We start from the raw sequence: 15,295 nt of genomic DNA, 5'->3' as shown, positions 1-15,295 counted from the left end.
CTCTTTAGGGCGAACATATGGACCAGAATGTCTAGAATTGTCCCTACTCTTAGGGTTTCGCTCCTTGTGTTCTCCATTGGGGGCGCGACTATGGTTAGACTCCGGAATAGGCTTAGTTCCCACGGGTCTAGCATTATAGTTCTTCACAAGAATATTGTCGTGCTTTTCAGCTACGTTCATGGCGCCAATGAGCTCATGAAACCTTGTGATACGTCCTGCATTTACATTAATTCGATAATTCTTTGAAATCATCAGTGCAGAGACGGGGAAGGTAGAGAGAGTCTTCTCGATCAACATCGTATCAGTTATGGTTTGGCCACAAAACTCCATTAGAGACTTGATACGAAGAGCTTCCGCGTTATAATCAAGCACAGACTTGAAATCACAAAAGCGGAGGCTATGCCATCGCACTTCTAAATCAGGAAGCAAGGAGTCACGAACGTTGCCAAATCGCTGCTCAAGTTCTACCTATAGCTTTCTTGGGTCTTCCTCATTGAGGTATTCATTTTGGAGCGCGTCATTCATGTGCCTTGTCATGAGAATTATGGCTTTAGCTTGTTTTGCTTCAAAAGCAGTAGCTTGCTCAATGGAGAGCACGTTCGGACTAGGCTCTTGGATGGCTTCCAGAAGTCCATCAGCCTTAAGATGTTGGAGCACATCTCGGACCCACCTATGGTATCTTGCACCAGTTGTCTCTAGTGGAACAAAGTTCAACTTGTTCAGGTAACTCATCCTGAAAAACAACACAAGATTAGGGTTAGTTTCAGAGAGAAAAAGGCTACCACGAAAACTATTAAATTTATGAGCGTAGTTGCTTCCAAGAAATTAGGAATTTTCTGAGCGTAGTCGCTTCCAAGAAAATCTGATTCCAAGAGGGGTTTTGGATTAGATCGAAACAACGATGTATGTGGTCGATCGTTTTCTTCTCAACAAACTCTAAGTTTGGAGGATTCTACAAGCTCCAAGCTTGGAGTGAGCACGAACCCCCACAGTTCGGCTTTTGGTCTCCCCTATAAAGAAGAAAGGGGATAGCAGAAGGGATGTTGGAAGTCCCCGAGAAAAGAAGAAGAAATTGAAAAACTTCAAAAAAACGGGAACTTTTAGAAAAGTTTACCTTGAAAAATTGCTGGAAATCTTGACTGAAAAATTGGCCGGAAAATGTCGCTGGGAAGTTACTGTAGCTGCCGGAAATGTCACTGGGAAAGTTAATGTAGCTGCCCGAAAGTGGCCGGAAAAGTGTTGATCGGCCGTTGACTGGAGGGTTGACCGGTGTTGACTGACTGTTGACCGGGGGTGCTGACGTGGCAGGTCGGAGCTGACGTGACAGATCGGTTGATGACGTGGCAGCTGACTGGACGCCTGCGTGTATGCTGACGTGGCAGGGGATTCTGCGGCTTGGCGGCTCGGCTGTTTCACTTGGGCTTCGCTGGGGCCTGCTGCACGTGGGCTGGACTTGGGCTTCAGCAGTTTGGGCTTGGGCTGCACAGGTTTCTTTCTTTTCCCTTTTTTTTTTCTTTTCTGCCGGTTCAGATGTGCTTGACGTCAGTGGCCGGTTCGGTTGAATTTTGGCCGGTTCCGCTGGTGAAATTTCCAGTTCCGGGTTTCTGGGGTGGAGATTCTACAGGTGGTCGAGTATGGCTGCAGTAGGTGGTGAGGAAGGCTTTGAACCGGGCAGAGGGACTTTTACTATTTCCGGTGGCCGGTTCGGTGATTTGCCGGCCGGTTCTGGGGGTGGGGCCGCCGGTTCTGGACTGCTGGAGTTGAGAACTTCAAGGTGGGCGGCGGTGGTTTCTGGGATTTGAAGGCTACGAATTTAGGATTTCAGGGTTAAGGCTTCGTGCTGATAACGTGTTTTAGGGAAACGAGAATTGAGAGGAATTTGCTGCGTATCCTCATTGATAATAGGGGCCTCTTTATATAGAGGATTACAATGCATAGAGTTAGAATCATACAAGAAAAGAGAATCTCTAGATTCTTCTAATTGAACCCTATTACCACTAGGTCAAGTAACCTAGAGTTTGGATTAAACACAAATAGAGATATCCTTAAACAATGAGCAAAATGTTATATATGCCATTGAGACAGTGTGCGTGATATGGTCATGATGCTATAATTGATTTGATCTCGAAGGTCTATTCCGAAATTCAATACACTGTTGCAATCACTCTCGACCTAGCTAGCACTACAATTAACTTCTTTCAAATTCATCATGCATGACTGAACCTTATTCTCTTGAAACTTGAACTTGGGGAAAGAGAGATCGATATGCAAATATATAATGATTCTGTTTAAGTATATTGGTATTGAGAGAGATTGATGAGAGAAGTGTATTTCATTATAGAGAATAGGAGCCCTATATATAGGGATTACAAAGTGCATAATCTAATGTTACAAGGAATACCAATCCGTGTAGGATTGGGAAATCTAGAACCTTCTCTCCTATTCCTATTCCTAGTTTGATAAGGCACACTAAACTTGATTTTCCTTCAACACTCCCCCTTGTGCCGCTCAAACTTGGTGGTGACGCTTCATCCGTTGCCTCGTTAAAAACCTTGCCAGGTAACAAAAACCCTGTGGGACAAAAATAATCCTGGTCGAAGGACAAAAAGAGCACAACACGTCCTTCACTCTTCGAGATCGAACATGTAGACATCATAACTCCCCCTGATGTCGATATCTCCCCCTGATTGCTACAATCGTGGGAGTTCGGATAACTTTCTCAATCCGATGCTCTTCACATGTTTCTCGAAGGTGGATTTAGGTAACGACTTAGTGAATAAGTCCGCTACATTATCCTCTGATCGGATTTGATTCACTTCAATCTTTAGAAGTGATTGTTGTTGCTGATTATAAAAGAACTTAGGCGATATATGCTTGGTGTTGTCACCCTTGATGAAACCTAACTTCATTTGTTCAATACAAGCTGCATTATCCTCATAAATGCATGTAGGTTCATCTGTGGTAGACTTCAAACCACAACTTCCTTGAATGTGTCGAATTACAGACCTTAACCATACACATTCACGTACAGCTTCATGTAGAGCAATAATCTCTGCATGATTTGAGGAAGTAGCAACAAGGGTCTGTTTCGTAGACCTCCAAGATATCGCAGTGCTTCCCATGGTAAAGACATAACCTGTTTGGGAGCGACCTTTGTGAGGGTCAGAGAGGTACCCTGCATCAGCAAAGCCCATCAAGACATCATTGTCGTTTTGATGGAGGGAGATAGGAGGACGCCGGCCACCATGAGCGGCGGCGGCGCCGGCGCCGGCAACATGGCCGGCGGCCATTCCATGGACGGGGGCGTTTTGCCTTTTTGGGTCCGATCCCAATTTTCCGTCATTCCTTTTCTCTCTGTAGGGATAGAATAAGCCCATATCAATCGTACCTCTTAGGTATCGAAAGATTGTCTTTATACCAATCCAATGGCGGCGTGTTGGCGCAGAGCTATGTCTAGCTAACAAGTTCACTGCGAATGAGATATCCGGTCTTGTGCATTGAGCTAAGTACAATAATGCGCCTATTGCACTTAAATAGGGCACTTCGGCCTCTAGGGGTTCTTCGTCCTCATCCCTTGGACGAAACGGATCTTTTCCGGGCTCAAGACTACGGCCGATCATGGGAGTACTTGCAGGCTTTGCTTTATCTTCATTAAAGCGCCTTAGAATTTTCTGAGTATATGCAGACTGATGGATCAAGATTCCATCACTACGGTGCTCGAGTTCTAAACCGAGACAAAACCGTGTTTTCCCAAGATCTTTCATCTCAAATTCGGATTTCAAGTAATTAGCAGTTTCCTTTAACTCATCTAGAGTTCCAATTAGGTTCATGTCATCGACATAAACTGCTACGATTGCAAATCCGGAACTTGTTCTTTTAATGAACACGCATGGGCATATTTCATTGTTAATATATCCCTTCCCAATCAAGTAGTCACTTAGACGGTTATACCACATCCGTCCGGATTGTTTTAATCCATATAGTGAGCGTTTTAATCTTATTGAAAACGCGCTCCGTGGTTTAGAGCCACTTGATTTGGGTAATTGAAGTCCATCTGGAACCTTCATATATATCTCTGAATCTAGATCCCCATAGAGATATGCTGTAACCACATCCATAAGCTGCATGTCAAGTTTTTCGGAAACTACCAAACTGACAAGGTAGCGGAACGTTATAACGTCCATTACGGGAGAATATGTCTCCTCGTAGTCGATTCCAGGGCGTTGTGAGAAACCTTGCGCCACAAGGCGGGCTTTATATCTTACCACCTCATTTTTCTCATTACGCTTTCTAACAAAGACCCATTTATGGCCAACAGGCTTTACACTTGGGGGTGTCTGCGTTACAGGCCCAAATACCTGTCTCTTTGTTAGTGAATCCAATTCAACCTGGATCGCATCTTTCCATTTAGGCCAATCTGCTCTTCGTTGACATTCTTCAACAGAGCGAGGTTCGATATCATCATATTCTATAATCCCTTTCGCAATATGATATGCAAATGCATCATCAATCGCCATAGAATTTCTATCCATCATCTCATGTACACTAGTGTAATTTATGGAGATCTCTCTATTCTCTGGAGTTGGTTCTGACATTGGAGCGTCCCCCAATGATGTCTCTTGGACATAACCATAATCCGGAATATTCTCATGAGATGGATTATTTATATCGATGATTAATGGATTATTCTGTGCCAAACTCGCTTTCTTTCTTGGGCGAGAATCCATCGAACCTATAGGCCTCCCGCGCTTCCTGGCAGGAGCCATGGGCCTAGCCACAACGTCACCATCACTGTGAGAGGGGACGTTGGCGCCATGCTCAAATCCTCTTGAGTTAGCGTCATGTCCTCTAGTTTTAGGGACATCAATCCTTGCAGGCACGTTTGCAGCAGGTATGTGTGATCTCGTCACTTTAGCGATATCAGAAAACGCATCAGGCATCGATTCTGCTACGTTCTGAAGATCGAGAATTCTCCGCACTTCAATTTCAGACTGTGCGGTTCGGGGATCAAGATGAGACAGAGTGGGGACAGACCACGACAATTCCGGTCGTTCCTGTTGAACATTGATGTTCTTATCTCCCCCTAACGATGGGAAGACTGTCTCATCGAAGTGACAATCCGCAAATCTAGCGGTAAAGAGATCGCCTGTCAAGGGTTCTATGTAGCGGATAATCGTTGGAGAATCATATCCAACATAAAGGCCTAATCGTCTTTGAGGACCCATTTTGGAGCGCTGTGGCGGCGCAATAGGCACATAGACCGCACACCCAAATATGCGTAAGTGTGAGACATCAGGCTCATACCCAGTAACCATCTGGGACGCAGAGAAGGGTTGGGTGGCAGTGGGCCTCAGACGAATAAGCACAGCTGCATGCAATATTGCATAGCCCCAAGCAGAAATAGGGAGATTGGTGCGCATCACCAATGCTCGAGCAACCATTTGTAGTCGTTTAATGGTGGCTTCTGCGAGACCATTTTGGGTATGAACATGAGGAACAGGATGTTCAACATCAATCCCAATGGACATGCAATAATCATCAAAAGTCTTTGATGTAAACTCCCCAGCATTGTCTAATCTTATAGACTTAATGGGATGATCAGGGTGGTGAGCCCGTAACTTAATGATTTGTGCTAGGAGTTTAGCAAATGCAGCGTTCCTTGTGGACAATAGCATGACATGTGACCAGCGTGTCGATGCATCAACCAACACCATAAAATATCTAAATGGTCCGCATGGTGGTTGAATAGGTCCACAAATATCACCTTGAATTCTTTGCAAGAATGGTATATTTTCCTTGGTGTCCTTTGCATAGGATGGTCTTGATCCTAACTTTGCTAAAGAGCAGGCTTTGCAGAACGAATGATGGGCTTTAGAAACAACCAATGAGGATTTTGGTTGAGCCACAAAGTCACAAGTGACCTTAGAAGTAAAAGTTGGAGACAAAGGACCCTTGGTGGCGTCAATGCCACCCTGAGGCCGCAGGGGGAAGGCGGCGCCAGCCAAGGATGGCCGGATTTGGGGGTGAACGGCGCCGTGAGGCGCAGGGGTTCCTTCGGTGTCCAAAAACCGAGTTTTACTTCTTTTCGTTCTGAAAAAGGGATGTCCGTGTGAAGTCTTTAATATACGGATCATCATGTCACGACCTGGGTGTCCCAAACGGTCGTGCCAAAGCCTATACGTGTCGGAATCCCATAAATCATCTCTCATGACATGGTTGGATTCAATGACTCGAATAGTGGTTGCATACAACCCACTAGAGCGACACATAAGTTTCTCTAATACTCGTTTATGTCCGTAGTCATTAGAGGTGATGCAAAGGAACTCTTGTCCATTCTCACAATGTGTTTCCACATGAAAACCATTGGCTCTTATATCTTTGAAGCTCAATAGGGTTCTTCCTGCCCTAGGAGCATAAAGGGCTTCGGTGACATTCAAAGTAGTGCCATTAGGCAACATAAATTGAGCTGGTCCTCGACCATGAATCAATTGAGATGGTCCAGCCATCGTAGTCACAGAAGATCGAGTAGGCGCCATCCATAGGAATAGCTGCCTGTTTCGAAGGATGGTATGTGTAGTGGCACTATCCACGAGGCATTCGAGCTCTCCGGGAAACATACTGAAAAATAATAAAGTTCGAATTTAGAATATGTCCAAGACATTTGAATAAAATAAGTCGATACTTTATTAATGATAGCCAATGATTACATCAAAGTTTCTTGACCAAAATCTAATCCAATATAAAAATCAAACCGTAGACAAATCGTAGTCACTCAATCCTTTCGGTAATTTCAATTTAGTTGTGACCAGGTAAGGTAAGGCGAGATTTTGGTGGAGCGTTGCTCACTTTTAAAACCGTTCTCTCAGATCAAACCTTGCCTAGACATCACAAGTACTCTTGAGTACGCCTAGAGGGAAAGAGTTAATACAATAAGTCATTTTATTGATTTAAGGCATAATAGCCATTACATAATTCTTGGAAAAGTAAAGGACTATACTAATCAAAATCTGCAGCATCCTTGTGCAATTCTTTGTCAGATTTGAAGTCCGCTATGGTGAGATTGACGTCGGCATCATCACCATCTTCTTCTATATTTTCGGCAAAATTGGCTTCATGCTCTCTGAAGTCTCTAAATGCCTTGTAATGCGCAGCCAATTGTTTGCTTGCGTTGCATTGTTTGAACCAGTGCTCACTAGATCCACATCGATGACACATGTCATTGTGATTTCCTCCCTTTAATTGAGGTGCATTGTTTGCACTTGGGTGGCGTCCCCCATAGGAGTTGGCGCCATTCCCACGGCCCTGGGTGGTTCCTCCATGTCCTGGAGCCCCACGGCCTCCTCTCCCACGTTGCCATGTATTGCCACGTGATCGTCCTTCATTCTGACGAGTACCTTCCTTTGTAGGGCGGTTATATGGACCAGAACGTCCGTTGTGTCCCTTATTCTTAGGGTTCCGCTCCTTGCGCCCTCCTTTGGGTGCATTATTATAATTCGCCTCATGAACGCTCTTAGTTCCGATAGGCCTTGAATTATAATTCTTCACGAGGATATTATCATGTTTTTCAGCTACAGACATAATAGTAATGAGCTGATGAAATCTCGTGATCCGTCTAGTATCGAATTCTGTTCGATATTGCTTTGAGAGCAAAATTGCTGAGACGGGGAAGGTGGAGAGAGTTTTCTCAATTAGTTCTTGCTCTGTGACGGGTTGTCCACAGAACCCCAACATGGTTTTGAGGCGTAGAACTTCTGAATTATATTCAGCTACAGACTTGAAGTCGGCGAATCGTAGATTGCCCCATTGAACTTTCAAGTCAGGGAGGAGGGTATCCTTGATATTACCAAATCGCTCTTCTAGCGCGACCCATAATTCTCTAGCATCCTTGATTGCCATGTACTCCAGTCGGAGTGATTTATCCATGTGGCGCCTCATCAAGATGAGGGCGGTGGCATTGTTCGTAGCCGTACGCTCAAATATGAGAGTAGGATTAGGAGCTTGAATTAAGGGTAGGATCCCTTTTGAAGTGAGATGGTGCTCAACATCCGTGGCCCAACTATGATAGTCCGAGCCAGTTGAGGTAAGTGCAGGGAAGTCAAGTTTCGACATCCTGAAATAAGAAGAAGAAATATATTAGTTTCGGAGTTAAAACTTCCACGACAACTAAATATTTAAGATTTCCGAGCTATGCTACCAAGAAATCGATTTCCAAGAAAATTGGATTAGACCGAAACAATGATGTTTATAAGGTCATAAATCGATGCTTGCGGACGCTCTTAGTCCGAAGTCTTACGAACGCTCTTAGTTCGTTAATTGCGTGAATCCCCACGATTCCGCATTGAATCGAACCCACGTTCTATGAAAGGTGGGATGAAGAAGAAGGGAGGTTTTTAAGTCCCCGAGAAAAGAAGAAATTTCAATTTAGGAACTTTAAAACTTACGCTTTTGGATACTTACTTTTTGGTTTTGGATCACGCGCGTGTCGATGCAGGCGTGATGGAGCGAAGCAATCCGAGTAGAAGCGTGCAGCGAATGCGGGGCAGCAGGGGCTGCGGTGGTAGTAGTGGTACAGGAGTAGCGGAGGCAAACTGCAGGGGCAGCAGTAGTGGTGTAGGGCTGCAGGTGCACGGGTGCGTAGGCGGGGCAGCAGCGTGCGCAGATGTGCGCGGGGCAGCAGTTGTTGCGGGCAAGGCAGCAGCGAACGCAGGTGTGCGTACGGGCTGCGGGGGCAGGTGTGCGCGGGGCAGCAGATGTGCGGCAGAGCTGCAGGAGCAGCAGGGCAGCGACGCGGGGCTGCAGACGCACGGGCGCGCAGGGAAGGCAGGCAGCAGGGCTGCTGGGGTAGTCGGCACGCAGGTAGACAGAAGGCTGCAGGCAAGTGCTTGCGGCAGATTTTTGGCAAAGGAAGTTTTGTGGGGTTTTTTTTTCTTTTTTTTCTTTATGGCTAGAGTCGTGCTGATAACGTGTTTAAGTATATTGGTATTGAGAGAGATTGATGAGAGAAGTGTATTTCATTATAGAGAATAGGAGCCCTATATATAGGGATTACAAAGTGCATAATCTAATGTTACAAGGAATACCAATCCGTGTAGGATTGGGAAATCTAGAACCTTCTCTCCTATTCCTATTCCTAGTTTGATAAGGCACACTAAACTTGATTTTCCTTCAACAGATTCCAAATTAAGGGTGAGTAGAAATTAAGCCCGGGCCGGGTTACCTTTTAACTCTCATATCTTGGCATCTTCCGTATATCCTGTAGCAAATAAAGGAGATATAAGAGAACGTCAGTGGCCGGTGAGAGTTGCAAGTAATTATTACCTTGGATTTGATACCGTGTGTATAATTAAGTGACTACATTTCCGGTACTTAATTGAGCTCATTGGTATGAACAGAGATCATATGATTACCACAACCGGCACTCATGATGGACGACCACCAAGATCTGAATCTTTGTCCAAACCCTGCCATATTCACATTACCAAAACAAACCCTAGTTCAGAAAAAAAAAAAAACAGATAACTAATCCCTCTGAAGTACATGTTTGAGAGAGAGAGAAAAAGTAGCGCGAATTGAATGGTAAAAGAAAATGTGTGTGTGAGAGATAGAAATTGAACAGAAATTGGTACTAAATTAAGTATACAGAAATTCCAAAGGTGAAGAAAAAGCCTTGGTCACCTTTCCGAGATCTTTGCCTCTTCAGGATATCCTGTTGCGAAGAAAAGGAGATGGAATAGACGTCAGTGGTGACAGTTGCAAGTGATAATTACCTTGGCTTTGATACTTAAAAATATGTAACTATAAAGCTTCCAGTACTTGTTTCAGCCCTTATTAACCTCACCCATACGTACTGTTTAATAAGCATGTTGAGAATGTATGAAGAAAAAAAAAAAAAAAAGATCAAACTCTCATTGCAGAAAGGTTATGCTAATGTACAGATGCTCTCTCTTAACTCCTTGTAATGTTGTTTTGAACATTTAACTTCAGTCTTTTTGTGTGTAAGTTATAGCACTAGCTACCTCAGTCTTTTGTATGTGTAGAGTAGGAAGAAGAATTAATTAACTATATATAAACTGACCAGTTCCTCTTGAAGTATCTGTGTTTGTTTAACAGCTGAATCTCTTTCTTCCTTCAGGCGCTGCAAAGAATTCTACAGCAAAAAAACATTTCAAATATTAAGAATAAGAAAGATTGCAAATATAATAACCACTGTGAAGAGCTTTCACAAGGAAACAGATTACAATTTTTCAGTATGGACTGAAAGAAAGCACATATGGCAGTGTGGCGATGATCGAATATTAGAGGTTTTCTAGCAGTGTACATGAATATGGAAATGTAAACACACCTGTAGGTGAACTGCACCCGGATAGATATACACAACCCTAAACTTGCATTCCTCTATTGTCCTTCCGATTCCCTCGGTGAACTGCGTGATACATTAATTGGTGGACAATGTCACTACCATTTCAAACTGATCACAAAGGAACCTAGTAAAAGAGAGAGAATAGTATCCAACTCAAACTTCTTACGGTATATTTTGGAAGCTCATCAAAATCAGAATTTGGAGGCACTATTGTGCTCTGTAGGAGAAACTTATCTTTGCACTCCATATTTGGAGGATATTTTCGTTGGCCACGGAGGTTGACTGCATAGTGCAGACCCAGCAGTTAATTAAAAGCCAGTATTATTAAATCTTCTAAAGAAATAAAGAAGAATATGATAAGCACTATTAGGCACTTGGAAGACTTGTTGATACATGCTATATCTTAATAACTTTCTTATAACTGCTCCGAGCCAGATAGTAATTCATTGATCAAAAGTTCGCAATTGAGTATATGACAGTATTCCCTTAGACATATACCTCTGGGCAGTGTATACCAAACACCTTCATATGTTATTAGAAATTTCTTACTTTTCTCGTTCAAGTTATAGCTAAAGAACTGAGAAATCATTTGCGTTGCAGTGCAATCTTAAGATACCTCCATATGTTGTCAGACATTTCTTAGTACTATTGAGGTAAAGGCGATATAATTAAAAAGCAAAATGAAAACTGTAAATGTATAACAAGTAACAAGTAACACCTCTGATGATACATGAGTCCTGAGCCTTTATAACCCCCATATTGGGCCGTACAAAGAACTTCATAGGTGCACTGGTTTTAACCTAGAGAATAGAGGAAACAATCAAAAATAGAACAGAACAGATTTACAATGACAAAATTAAAACTGATTAACCAAACAAAATTGGTACCTTGAAAGCTACATGGTGTTCTGTATTATTGACAACTTTTAGATCACAAAAGCTTTCCTTTTTCAGTTCAACTGATCAACATATGTCAAAATATAAGACTATAAGTGTATTGGAAAAAAGAAGAAAAAACAAATCATCCTATGACAGAAGAAAATACTTAACCAAGAATGTGAACTACTCCTGCCTGGACTATAAAACAAATCATGTTATAGTACATTAGCTGTTATCAGATTGCCTATAGCACAAATTCTTTCAGTTAGGAACATTTCAAAGACCAAGCAGACTAGTAGTTGCAGCAATTATCATATGCATTGTACATGACTTTTTAAATCATGGATCTAAGACCTGCTTAACTTTGAGAAAGATATCTTTGATAACTTGTGATCGGCAAGTGAGCTTCATGTGCTCTGCTGTTCGCACCAGTTTTTCATGTGGTTTCTAGTGGGACTCTTTAGCAGGGTATATTTACACACCTGTTATAACTCCCATTCAGCTATTCCTATAGTGCTTCCAAATTGTGCTAGGACTACTAGTGATCGATATAATCACCAGTTTCCATTACATATTTACACCTCTAGTGATACATTACATATATTCACAGTTTCACAGTCAGTGATATACATATTACATATATTTCAGGCTAGAACCTCATTATGTCCCAATTCGCACCAAAACCTAGCTTGTAACCATGGGAGTGGTATTAAGCATACAATTATAGCCAAGTTGACACTTAGTTAGCTCAAACCACTGCAGATGCAGATTAGGAAGAAGCTTAATTACGAAGAGCTCAAAACCCAAACGATACTAATTCAGAGGCCATGCATGTGAACTAATCAAGAGAAGCACAATATTACTAAATAAGAAAGCAATCAGTGTCGATGAGAGGTCGAGCAATACACAACCGTATCAAATGAGTTAAAACAAAACCCTCTATATGACTTCCAATGGCTTCCTAGACGATGATCTTTGATCACGTTATTTCAACCCTATCTACCATCAAATTGTAACTTAAAAAGCCTCTCCAGTCCCTCTCTAGATCTTAACATTCGAATAATCAATAATATCTAATGTCTAATTTGCATATAACCACAAAGAACAAAATGCCCAAGGTTTCTTGTTTATGCAATTCAATTCAATTATCATTGTTCAAGATATGGGAAGAGAAAGCTAGAGAAAGTACATGGAAATCTGAGCTCATCGGGATGAACAGAGATCAAGTGAAAACCACCACCGTCACTCTTAAAAGACGAACAGCAAGATAAGAACGGTTCTCTTCCTTTACCACACCCGTCTCTTCCATTTATGCACATTACCACAATAAACAAACCCTAGCTCAGAAAGAGTGAACTAATCCCTAACTCTGTGAGTGAGTGAAAAAGAAAAAGTAGGTGAGAATTGAATCGTGAAAGAAAATGTATGAGACTATGAGAGGCTAGGGAGAAGTTCAGTTGGGGACTAACACATGGCGGAAGAAACAGAAAATGTAGGGTTTCCAATTTCTTCAATCCAACTTGCTCTGCTTCGGTGTCCGGGAGAAAAATAAAGCAATGAGAGAGGACACAGGCCAGTGTAGAGGACATGTGTCAGCAGGAAGCAAATGGTGAAGTCCGTTTCCTAAGGTAAGACGTAGAGGGGGAAGGCCAGGGGAGCAAGGAGAAGCTTATGAGTTTTGAGAGAGGAGTGAGGCCATTGTTGACGTGTCCCGCTGGTTTTCAATTTTAATTAAATTTCCGCTTGTAGAATTTGTAATCCTCCTCTTATTTGGTTTTGCATATCCTACTAGGAACAAGTCTATTTCGCGACTTGGTTTTTGAAACCTAGGTTTCGATTGGCGGCGGCGCTTCTTTCTTTGGGAAAGGCGACGATCGTGGACGGCGGCGACGTGGGGAGAGATCTCTGCGGCGATCGTGGGTGCGGTGAGGGATTTCCTCAGACCGTGGTTGTAGTTTTCAGTCCAGGCGGTGAGTGACGAGGGCGACAGCAGCGGAGAGCGGCTGGGGATTGTCTTCGTGGTTGTCGTCTGGGCTGCAGAGGAGGAGCGAGCACGAGTCGGGTCGGACGGCGGCGTTTGGGCTTGAGGTGGCAAGGCTTTGAGTCGGGCTTGGCGGCGAAGATCCGATCGTTGTCTGGTTGAGAGGTCGGGGCTCGGAGGAAGAGGCTTCGGCGGTCTTTGATCGAGATGGTGATGCACGGTTGGAGAAGCCGGCCGCCAAAGCTATGGTTCTTCGCCGGAGACGGTGGCGGCGAAGGAGCAGGGTGCAGGGATGCATCTCCCTTGTTGGCTCGAGTTTGTGCCTGGGCTCAACATCGGGCCGATAGGGCAGGGGCCTATTCCTGCTAGAGAAGGTTTGATTTGGGCTTGGGCTCAGATCAAGACAATCTAGGCCCTAATTTATTAGGGATGAGCCTGTTTGAGGGTGGATTAACTTCTATGAGTTTTCTATGACTTTTCTAGTCTCTTGTTTGTACCACAATTGCGTGATTGGTAAATAAGGGCTAGTTGAATGATTTCTTTTCGGTAGGAGGCAATGTTTTTTCATTCTTGTATGGGCTCGCTTAAATGTGAGCGTCCCAGTGATCTTTAAAGGTTTGCTTTAGCTTAGGTAGGCTATTTCAGATTTTCTTGCCGGATTTCTTATGTAAGTTTTGGTAGACTTCAGCCATTTTGCTGTTGATCTAATGAATTCAACTTCTATTTCAAAAAAAAAAAGGAACAAGTCTATTTCTAAAATGCTATTGAATTGGAAACCTTTCCAGTTCCTACATATGTCGGCTAAAAGTCATGCACAATATATATGCGTGAGTGGCCACAAACTTTTTCATTCAAATTAGTTGTGCATCGATCTCTCTTTGGTCATTTCTACTTGATTTGTATTCCTACTACTTTTGTTGTTCCGTCATGGCTTTCAGAAGTATCATAGTGATTTTCTTTTTTACGAGTTTGTGATCCAATGCCTTTTCATTTGAGGCTGTTCACAGAGCTGGAGTAGTTCATAATGTCAGTGACTCAATTGGGTGAGTATTTTCAGTGATTACTAGAACTGGACTTCCACTACTAGAAATTTCCCCATTCCACACTGATTTGAATTAATTCCCTTTATCCCAATACACACTGATAACAGTGGCTAATGACATTAGTCACTATGCAGCCACTAATAAGGGATCAATCCCTCTCTATTACATGTGCTATTGGGACAATCCATACTGTTTAAACATAGCATGCCAAATCAAAATCAAATGCAGCACATAGCCTATTTCTTTCCCATTGTTATTGTATCTATGTGTTTTCTAAATGCTATGGGGAATTCCACAAAAGAATTTCATGTTGGAGACACTCTACTTTTTGTTTATAATAAGAAAATTTCATAACTTGATGGAAGTGAATGGAAAAGATTCCTAATCTTGCAAGAAAAAGTCTCCTCTAGCACAAACTATGCTTCCGGACATGATTCTATCCCTCTTAACAAACCTGGCGACTATTACTTCATTTGTGGTAGATATTTTGAACTAGAGTGGTATGCTAGCTATACGACTCTCAAGGAACCATGCCATAGCTGCCAAGCAAGACAAAAGCTTACGTCAAGGTCACTACCAATGTCAAATCACCATTTCATTGCAAGTCCAACCCTAGCACTACACCTCGGTGATCGATAATGTCCAAGTCAAAAGTTTTTTTATTTTTGTTTTTAATAATTTCAATTTCTTAAAGTAAGGCAAATATTGTTTGTATTTTGCGGTAGAAATCTCATCAACAAATGGGTCATTTAAACCATAGAATGTAGATTGTTGGCAGATTGTTGTTGACAGCATAAAGGAAGATAAATTAGCGTCTCAGCCTAATTGTATATATTTAGGATTAAATTCTGCTTACTACTCTATACTTTCAAGGGTTCATCAGTTCAGTCCATGCATTTCTAATTTAATCAAAAAAATCATCACACTCTCTAATTTCATCAAATCGATCAATTCCGTCACGACTTTATCAATTTCCTTCATTAAAGTGCTGACATGGCCGAAGGTGGTCTGATCTGGTAGTTTTGTGGGACAT

General features: G+C 42.6%; 1 protein-coding gene across 3 annotated transcripts; it reads right to left on the bottom strand.

Annotated features, from left to right (window-relative positions):
• Nucleotides 1–9,083: 9,083 nt before the first annotated feature.
• On the bottom strand, nt 9,084–12,821 carry LOC112175076 (vesicle-associated protein 2-1). Of its 3 annotated transcripts, XM_040509850.1 has the most exons (10): nt 12,708–12,821; nt 12,428–12,607; nt 11,248–11,318; nt 11,079–11,160; nt 10,527–10,642; nt 10,343–10,423; nt 10,076–10,147; nt 9,676–9,706; nt 9,319–9,461; nt 9,084–9,253 (listed from the first exon to the last, which is right to left on the bottom strand). In XM_040509850.1, exons 2-9 carry the CDS (start codon nt 12,555–12,557, stop codon nt 9,367–9,369), a joined length of 678 nt encoding a protein of 225 aa, XP_040365784.1. In that variant the 5' UTR covers nt 12,558–12,607; nt 12,708–12,821; the 3' UTR covers nt 9,084–9,253; nt 9,319–9,366. The 3 variants fall into 3 exon arrangements, with proteins under 3 accessions (XP_040365784.1, XP_040365783.1, XP_040365785.1); XM_040509849.1 differs by having other exon boundaries at nt 12,428–12,785; XM_040509851.1 differs by having other exon boundaries at nt 9,408–9,461; nt 12,428–12,785.
• Nucleotides 12,822–15,295: the final 2,474 nt, after the last annotated feature.

This window comes from Rosa chinensis, chromosome 7, assembly GCF_002994745.2.
Source record: "Rosa chinensis cultivar Old Blush chromosome 7, RchiOBHm-V2, whole genome shotgun sequence".
NCBI classification, from domain to species: domain Eukaryota; kingdom Viridiplantae; phylum Streptophyta; class Magnoliopsida; order Rosales; family Rosaceae; genus Rosa; species Rosa chinensis.
Note: the sequence above shows the minus strand (reverse complement) of the source record. Positions and strands in the feature narration are given on the sequence as shown.

Bases quoted from the DNA above. Each gene is read 5' to 3' on its own strand.
- LOC112175076 (XM_040509850.1), bottom strand. From the start codon at position 12,557: ATGTGCATAAATGGAAGAGACGGGTGTGGTAAAGGAAGAGAACCGTTC. The intron at 11,319-12,427 runs GTACTTTCTCTA...TATGTTGATCAG, and splicing joins CGATGAGCTCAGATTTCCAT to TTGAACTGAAAAAGGAAAGC. The intron at 9,462-9,675 runs GTGACCAAGGCT...TGAATATGGCAG, and splicing joins GAGGCAAAGATCTCGGAAAG to GGTTTGGACAAAGATTCAGA.